Below are 10,295 nucleotides of genomic sequence, written 5' to 3' on the forward strand. Positions count from 1 at the left end.
GTAAAAAAAGTCACAAATTTACTGAAGAATCTGCCATACACAAACAATAGATGATAGCGAAAGAAACCACAAGAATGGATAGAAGGTAAATAAGAAAAATAAATGAAGAATCATACAAAGGAATTTACGGGTTCAACTGAAACCTAGTCTACATCCACGGTCAAAAGTTCACTATGAAGGAATATGTGATTACAACATAAAGTCTACCTCATTAGCGAACTCTCAACTAAATTGAAGATGATTGTTAATTACAAGGTCTTAATTATGAAATGAAATTGTCTAACTAACTTCCAAACATGACATGTCAAATAGTTGCAAAAGCCATGTGTGTAGTGATTTAGTTAGGAGCTGGAAACGCCAACTAACACTAGAATTTAAGTTGATGCAATAGACGATATACTTAGAAGCTCTAGTCAAGATAAATAGCCTTATACCACAACACGTTTTAGCCCCAAATGGTCAACTACCTCTAGACGATCTAGGAACCTTTGAACAAGATTTTTACTGAACCAAAACTTCATAAATCTTCACCTTGGTTCAACATAAATCTTATGATTGATAAAACATTCACTACCTCTAAGCCCATTAACATATGATCCACTTAAAAGCTTACCAATTTTCTTGTCAACTGGTCCATTTTGACACTCCTAAACAAGCCTTGTTTGTCCCACTCTACTAAGCCATTTTCTTGCTTACGTGGCCTACCTGTTTGTGCCATAACTTTTTCTTAGAGTAGATGATCTTTTCAGCAATAAAGGCTAACCCACAGATTATAACACCTTCCAAGGCATACAACTTATTCTTCCTCACACCCTTCATAACTACCATGAACCCCCTAAACACCTTCAACATCCCCCTTTCCCATTTGAACACATACCCCTTCTTTTCACGGTCATAAAGGGATATTAAGTTTTGTTTCAAGCTAGGTACATACATAACTTCTTTAAGCATCCTCTCAATTCCATCATGCAGATGAAACTTAATTATTTCAATGCTAGTTATCTTACATGACTTTTTATCACTAAGGAGAATAAACTCTCTTTCCAGTTTTGCAAATTGTTGGAACTGTAGACAGTTAGGTGTAAAGTGAAACGAACAACTAGAGTCCATGATCCATTTAAAATCATTAGCACTACTCGACACCATAAATTTTAGGTTGTATTAAAGAAACAATGGGTAAACGATAGAATGGAAGTATGCTGAAGATTTTAGAAAGAATGCGAACAAAATAGGCATATAGTGTTGGAGATCTCACATGATTAAAGATAAGGCCAATTCAAAGTATATAAGTTTGTGCGAACCTCGTCTTATGAGATGATTTTGTAAGGTTGTGTTAGGTTTAAAGTTCACTTCTTAAGATGATATCAGAGTCATTTAGAGTCTACCCTAATGAGAGTTTGTTGGGTTTATCGTGTCACTTGCTATTGACACTACAAGAAAATCATTAAATAGAAACTAATTTTAGAGACCAAAATAATTAGTTATTATATTGACTAAATTGGAGATCATTTTATAAAGTACAAAATTTATTAGCATCTAAAATGGTTTCTATCATTAATTAAAATTTATAAAATGATTTTTTTAAATTGGTATCTAAATTAGCTACCTATGTTTTAGCTTCTAATATATTAGATTTCAATAATTTTTTAGTCTCTATAATAGTTCTAATTTAGTCAATATAGTGACTAATTATTTTTTGTTTCTATATTTGATTATTATCTAATTATTTTCTTGTAGTGTGAGCCGCTATAAGATTACTCATAAATTTTTAGTCTTACGCAGAAAATTGTCTATCTCACCATAAAGGTTGGGTTAGAAATTTCACATCGACTTAAAATAATATCAATTAAAAATATATAAATGAGTAAAACTCTATTTTATAAACTAATTTTTAAAGTTAAATTAAACTTAAAAGTTCATCTTATAAATGAAATATGAAACTAAGAAAAAAAACCATCTTACCTTTGCTTTTGTCAACTCAAGAAATCCACCATTGACCGTGAACGAGCGTGATGGTAAATGCTGTATGCATATAAGTAATCATTTGAAAGAAGTCAGAAATGGAGGTCCCTAGCTCATCCTTGTCTCCCCCAACGGCCAAATATACATATAGATAATGTATTTATGCAAGTAAAAACGAAAACGAAAACCAAATAAAGTAAAATACAAAACGATAAAAACCTAGGCAACTGAGAACTGAAGATTAACCCTCTGAAAATCGTCGTCAACGATAATGTGATTCGCAAAGCGAGAGAGGATATGGAAGACCAAAAACGTGAGCTAGAAACCTAAAGTTCAAATTGAGGAAGAAGGAAAACGTTATATTTTTTCAGTTATTACAATGTTATTATCTACAAATTTATATTTATAAAAAGATTTGTAAAATATAATTTCTAATTTCTAATATTTTTTTCTGTGAATTTTTATTCATAAAAATAAATAACATAAGTGCTATTAATATTTTTCATTGCTGATAAAAAAACAAAAATGTGTAAGCTTAAAATTTACAGAAAAGAATATTTTTTTTTACTACTTATTATAAAGTAATATTGTCTGGAAATTTATATACAACAAATTTGTAACAAATTATTCGTAATTTCTATTATTTTTACTGCATATCTTTTATTCCTAAAAACTAACATATAATTATCATTGATGCAGGAAAATCTGCAAATATTAACAATGCTTTCTAACAAATAATTTTGCACAAGAAATTTGGTCGGTATTTTCTTAAAAAAGTAAGATATACGTTAGTAAAAAAAGTGTAAGTATTTTCTAGCTATAATTTATTTCAGAAAAAAGTGTAGATAATAAATGTTTTTCTAGTACTCAACCAAAGTCACACTTTCACGTCTCCTAAAAAACTTTCTTATCTTAAACGTAAGAGTCTCAAATATAGATGCAGTTTCTCCTACAGCATCTTATTCAATATGATGAATTTTTTCATTAATTCTAGTGAAAGAAATAGAATAATCATGGTAGTATATAGAACCTGGTCACGAGAATATCATCAAAATTAAAAACAAGAACAATGTATATTAATTTTTTAGAAGAAATAAAAGTGAATAACATAATATATAATTTAAAAATGAAAGGACAAGTTCTAATATTGTTGATAATTTGTTGGTAAAAAGATAAATATGAAAGTTAAGATTGGTCGGTGAAAGCGTGGTTTTCGTAGGTGTTGTTGTGGGTCAAGTCAAAAGATGCACAGTAGTAAATGTTCATAGTATTCAGTGATATTGAAATGAGTCATTATAGTAAATGTTGTTTATTTTTTGTCAAATCTGCATAATGTCACATAGGAAGGGACCACACCAAAGCCAACGCGGTGTTTCCAATAATTGTCAAACCTCTAATATACCTGTGAGAGGTTTGTGGAAAAATATAATAATAATAATAATAATAATAATATTCTCAAGCTAAATAGTTTTATAGCATCTTTCAATTAATACTCTTATGATCTAATTAATAAAGAGAAGAGAGTGAAAGATAAATATATAAAAGAAATGAGGGGAGATCAAATCTATTTGATTGAATGAAAAAATAAAGAAAGAAAAGCATGGATTGCAGTGCATATTTGGTTTAAGTGATAATAAATTTGTAAACTTATTCTAACTTTAAAATAAATAAAAATATGGATTTTTTCTTGTTAATGTTCAACATTTTATTTTTAATTTAGATGAATGGATATACATTAGTTAAGTAACACAACAACAAGTAACTTAATTATTATTGAATTACATTGATTCGATAAGTTCATGTGAGTTTTATTTAAGACAATACCTTTCTCTATTGATAATTATTGGAATGGTGAATCACAATGTTATATGTATTTCTCTTTTCTCATATGGTAAAAATATTATGGTGGAAAATGTCCATCATAGTGATATTATTATGATTCTTATATTGTCTTATGTACAAATATTAGACGTTTTAGTATATTTCTATTATAATATTACATCAAAATTGTATAATAATTACATCAATTTCAAATTGTTTTATGTGCAATAGAAACATCAAAGAAAACTTCATGTATAAAAGAATAAGCAATTATATATTGATAGAGATTGATATATATTTCCACAAGTACAAACCTAACAAAAGTGTCATGTGGGGGACATTTTCTTTTCAATAATAATGATATCTCATTATATATACAAATGTCTAATGTCTTGAAATTACAATTTTTATAACCAAGAGCTAATTATATCTATTGTGTAATTAATGTAAATTATTTAAAATCTTCATTATATATATAATTTATTATGGTTTAAGTAATTTAGGTATGTGTTTTTATATGTAAATAAAGAAAAACATGACATGTATGGATTTATGGACCCTCAACTCATTCACCTAATAGGTAATGAGAAAATTGAAACGCATACGTACATCTCAAACAACTTAGTGAAATGGGAAACAAATATATTTTACTCAATATATTCACGAGTAAGTTCATTTTTATCTTACCATAAAATTTTCAATGCAAGCGTCACTCGAAAAATGTTGATTATATCATTACTTGATCACACCACTCTGAGATTTTTGTACAAAAAGCACCTTAAAAACAATAAATAATAAATGAGTAAGAAAAATTAATTTTACACATTAGATTTACCTTACATATTGGGAAAACAAATAAAAGCCATAAGGAGGGAGGGTCGAATTTTTGTTTTAAGAGTTTTTGAAATTTTCGTTAAATATTGTTTGATTATGTGCAGTGAGACAATAGATTTACTTAAGAGATGATACATTAAGTGTTGAGCTGAAGATAAAGCTTATATTTAATGAATTCAATCCTTATGATGATTGAAGACACTATTTTTTAGTAAGATGTGTGTGTGTGTTTTAGTTGTATGCTTTTGCTTCTTTGAGATTAAATTGATTGGCTTTGTAAAAATTTATTTTGTTATAGTGTTTTAGTATTTGTTTTCGGTTTAGAGATAATTTTAATTGATTAGAAGGATAATTAAATCAGTTAAAATGTTCCTAATTAGTCTTGAATAACTTAATCCATTGAATAGTCGAGTTAATATGTTGAAATTACTTAAAACCTTAAGTAAATTTGTCTTAGTGTTTTTAATCTATTAAACGATGTTTTAATAGATTGAAATCACTTTTGCTCTCATAATGTTTTGTCAGTTTGTTCTTAACAAGTTGAAACAATGATATGATTTGTTTATCTCATTAGCAAGTGAAATTAACATATTATTTTGAAGTTTTAATATGTTAAAACTGACAAATGTGTTTTAACTCTCATTTTTGAAACATTTACAAGACAAAGTTTGAATAAAAAGAAGAGCGAATTTTGTTTTCTTCTGACAGTTATATTTTGTGAGATCAAAATTGTGCTCTTGAGAGTTCTTTTCAAGTCTTGGAGATCATCTTGATTTCTCAAAGGGGTTATAAACATGATTTCTTTTTGGTTTGCATGGAATCATAGGAATCAAACGAATTTGTTTCATTATATTATTTATGGGTTGATTACAAGGTGTTTTGTTGAATGAGGCGTTCAGTTTTGAAGAATTATAATTGGGTTTTATAGGGTCTTCTTAGAATCTTTTCTTGCAAGGCGAAATAAGATAGTTCTTGATCACTTATATTATGAATTTTGATGTTTCTAGTGTGAGACTTAGCTGGTATGGTTAAACAACTAGATACAACTCTATAATAAGAGTGAACCAGTATAAATTTGTCGTGTCTTTCTTCCTATGTGGATATTGTTATTCAGTGTTATATTTTTTATTTTCAATATTATTAATTGTTTAGAAAATCAATTTGTTAAAATGACATACTATAATTGTTTAATATGTTGATTTAGTACATAATTTCTAACAAACTTAAAAAAGTTTAAAAAAGTTTTTCAAAAGTGTTTTACTAGTACAATTCACCCCCTCTTACAAATCCTTTTTTGACCATTAAGAGGTTTGAACTCAAGTAAATAATCTTCTAACGTGTGGCGAGCATGATGATAGAGATACATTAAATATTAATGTTTTCTTTAAGCAACATCCTTATAGCTGGTAGTACTTATCACCATTAGGTCGAAGAGTTTTTCACTCAAAACAAAATAAAAACAATGACGGTATTCCAAGATTTGATATAAGCTTGTGTCAAGATAATTGTTAAAACAAAATAATCTTACATTGACATGTGCTTGCATGGATCATCTTGGTAAACAAAGACAAAAACCTTCCATAACAACACAACATAAACTTCTAAAATATTTTCGTTAAGGTACAACATAAGCTTTAAAGATCGTGTGTTTATCATCTAATGAAGACTTCACTTATCAAAACAAAGGAAAGACTACAAGGTAATGTATTATTTGTTAGACGAAAAACTTTCATAATCTGTTATTTTTCATAAGACATTGTCTTATAGACGAAACATCATTATTCTTTTACAATTTGTTGTGACAAACACTTAATCAAAACTAAGAGTTGTTGAACTTTGTTCTAGCATGTATATTGTATTCTAACAAATATTTTTATATTTTTAAGATGAATATGTCAAAAGATTAATTATATTGTTAGAAAAAAAAAGTTAACAATATTTTGAAGATTTTTTTTATTAAAAATAAAATTTTTTGTAGAAATTTCTTTTTTTAAAGTCACTGACATTTTTTATTTTCATCAATAATTATTAATTGTTCAAATATTATTTTTCTTAATAAAAAAAATTTAGACTCACTCTATCCCTTTGTTATTCCTTTTCGTTTTCATTACCTAGTGTACATAAAAGCTTTATTACATTCAAATAAAGTGTAGAAACCATAAAAAAAAACACATATTCTAGTTGGATAAATAATTCTGTATAAGTAAATAATAAAAATAATTATAGAAGAGATCTAGCCTTATTCCTCATGTTGCATTCAATGAGAATGAACAACCCTGTAGGGTCCCCACCCTTCACTTCCACATGTGTATAACCCGCAGCCCTCTAGAACTTAGTTAATATGGAATATTAGGATTACCACAGACCACCCTTTTCATCTATATAAACACCTCAAATTCTTCAACACTCCAATTGATATTTTTTCTTCTTTCATCTCTCATCATTACCAGCTAGCTCAATCACAAATCAGCCCACGGTTTATGTAGCAGAGCTACACTCACTACTTTGGTTCCTATTTGTTTCATACAATTTATAAAATAACCTCGCAATCGATCAAGATGAAGAGGAGATTAGCAAGCGCCAGCGATGATTCCACTAAACTTGATCGCAAAACCATCGAAAGAAACCGCAGAATCCACATGAAATCCCTCTGCCATCAGCTTGGTTCTCTTATTCCTCCCAACCTCAAACCACCCAAATCCAAGGTACCCACAAAACTAACAAAAAACACTCACTTTTTTGCCACCCCTGTTCTTTCAACTCTTCACCCCTGAGTGGTTTTTCATGTCAATTGGGATAGTTAAAAGCACTTTCTTTTTCAAAAAAACTATTTTTTCTTTAAGAATGTGAAAATGAGCATTCATGTTTGATTCCACGTTTGAAGTCTGGAATTCAGGATTCAAATGTGAAAATTAGGACATGAATGACGCACCACACGTTTGAGTTCATCAACATGAACTCAAATTTCCAAAATCACATTCCTAACTGTTTCCTTAACAGATGAAGTTTAACGAAGTATTGAATGTTTTCAGCTGATGCTAGGGCAGCAGGACCAGCTGGATCTTGCAGCACGGTATATCAAACACATGAGAGAGAGAATAGAGAAATTGAAGAGGCAGAAGGAGAAAGCCATGTCAAACCAAAGCAGCGATAGAAAAATGTTGGATAAAAACGTTGACACCAAGTTGCCGGTACTGGAGCTCAGAGACTTGGGTTCCGGCATCGAAGTGATGCTGGTGAGTGGGTTGAACAAGACATTCATGTTGTACGAAGTAATCAATGTTCTTGAGGAAGAAGGTGCTGAAGTTGTCACAGCAAGCTTCTCAACTGTCGGTGACAAGATATTTTACGTTGTTCACGCTCAGGTAAAATTTTACATCATTTTATTGCATCATCAACTATGTATTTCCTCTGTCATTGCTCTCTCTTTCTTAATCACTTTACACCATTTCCATCAGAAACGTTTTGTTTCAATTACCTGGTCAATTTTTCTTCTTTGTTTTTCAAACTTCTAAATTTGATCTGTTTTGTGTGGTGTCAGGTTAAAATATCAAGGGTTGGAGTGGAGACCACAAGGGTAAGGGATAGACTTCAAGAATTTATTGCCCCATTAGAAATGTGGCCGGAAGACATGTGAAACTTGAGAGCTCCTCACCACCTAGCTAGCTAAATATGTACTCTGTGGCCTGCCCACAAATTAATAGTTTCAAAGCTATGAATTACCTTTTCATAAAAAAAAAGAAAGAAAGAGAAATGTATCTACTTGTTTCTTTTAAGTAAATTAAAATTTAAGAAATTATCATATAATTTAACCCCGTGTAATGAATTCTCAATTCAGTATTTGTATGTAAACTAAATAGAAAATTTGACAGAAATATACAGTAAAATTATCTGTTTAATCCATTAAAACTAATATTGATTTTTTGGCACATTCATTGTAAAAACTAGAAACTGTAAAGACACAAGGAAAAAGATTTCTTTTACTGTAAAAAGATGCAAATTTTTTATGAAAATTATTTCATTAAAGTTTTTTTTCTTTTAAATTACAAATTTAAAATTAGTCATGACATGACTTTTTTTAAGAAATCATATTAATGTGATATAACTTTTTTTCAAGAAATCGTGTGACGATTTTTAACACATTAAAATAAGAGAAATTATGTTAAAATGACCTTAACACGATTTTCTTAAAAAGATTGTATCACTTGAAAATGAATAACCCAGATTCGTAATTTTTAATAAATCCCTCATAATTTCGTCAAAATTTTGTAGCAGTACAGCAACAAAAACCGACAGTTCTCGAAGACGAAAATAAATAACCATGATATTTAAAGAAAGTGACAGAGTTGAAAAGAAGTGATACAATAATTAACGAAAGTAATGATTTTTTGAAGAAGTGAATGTGTAACCAGATGTTGGAAACAGAAATAAACCATTATTAGGATCTGTTTCTGAATTCTCATCAATCAATTGCGTACGATCACTTTGAATTTGTTCCGCCGCCGGAGATTTTGCGGCACAGGTGTATGAACTGAACCTAAATTTGGACCTAATTCCATGCATGTGTGAACAAGGTCAGCATCATTGTTTTGAGAAGACTTGACAGTTTTTGAATGGATGGGAAGCACCAAGACACAAACTCTAAACACTGTATTTTATCAAATTGAAGGATATCTTGTCCAATAGGATGTTTGTTAGCTTAAAATGTCTCTTACTTTTTTTATTTTTGCTGTTAATTAAAGTGAGAACACTTCAGTGCTAAGACAGCAACTAATTACCTACAGCAGAATAAAATTGCACCTACAAACCTACTGCTAAACACAGAACAGCACCTAAACCCTAAACCTACTAAAAAACTGCATCCAACGGAGAATACTTACTTTTTCATGAAACAATTTTTTACTCAAAATCTATTTTTAATTTTCTGATAAACTGTTGAAGGTTTTTTTGTCACCACTTTTTTGTTTTTTTAAATACTATGTTCCTATCAAACGGATTTCTCACTTTCTCCAACCTCATCTTTGAAGAGTTGAAGAATATGAAATTGGTCGGATTTCTCAATTATTTTTCTAGAATTACTTTCGACATTTTTTTAATATTTTAAAATATTGTATTTTGAATTAAAAATTTGAAACATAGTTAAATTAATATTTTATATTAATTTATTTTTTTATGTTTTCGTTAATAAATAAAGTATTTTAATACTTCTAATTAATTCAATTCTTTAATTCTATTTAATAAGTATAGATATTTTAATTATTTTATCTTAAATAATATTATTTTATTTAACTTTTTCCAACAAGACTTTTAAAATAATGATTATTTAATTTTGTTATAAAATTGTTTTAGTTTTAATTTAAATTTTAAGTATAGATACTTTATATGATTACTTTTTATAAATAGGTTTAATATTTTTAACTATTTGAATTATTTAACTTTATTTAGTAAGTAGAGATATTTTAGTGTTTTTAATTATTTGATTCAAAAAGTTATTTTCTAAATCATAATACTTTATTTATTTATTAGAAAAAAAATTTATAAATATTTATTAATAATCATTATTATTCATTTTTAATAATAGTAGCTTAAAATTAATAGTATAAAATTAATTAATTAAAATTATGTTAGAAATAAAATATTTAGAAAAATAAAAATAATTTTAAGTTGCAATTGTATTA

The 10,295-nt window shown here is 28.3% G+C and overlaps 1 protein-coding gene across 1 annotated transcript; it reads left to right on the forward strand.

Moving 5' to 3' along the window:
• The first annotated feature begins 7,027 nt into the window (after positions 1–7,027).
• Positions 7,028–8,429, forward strand: LOC137822843 (transcription factor bHLH168-like). Its single transcript, XM_068627846.1, has 3 exons — positions 7,028–7,322; positions 7,650–7,982; positions 8,159–8,429. Exons 1-3 carry the CDS (start codon positions 7,176–7,178, stop codon positions 8,252–8,254), a joined length of 576 nt encoding a protein of 191 aa, XP_068483947.1. The 5' UTR covers positions 7,028–7,175; the 3' UTR covers positions 8,255–8,429.
• Positions 8,430–10,295: the final 1,866 nt, after the last annotated feature.

The sequence above is a fragment of the Phaseolus vulgaris genome, chromosome 9 (genome assembly GCF_000499845.2).
Source record: "Phaseolus vulgaris cultivar G19833 chromosome 9, P. vulgaris v2.0, whole genome shotgun sequence".
NCBI lineage: Eukaryota > Viridiplantae > Streptophyta > Magnoliopsida > Fabales > Fabaceae > Phaseolus > Phaseolus vulgaris.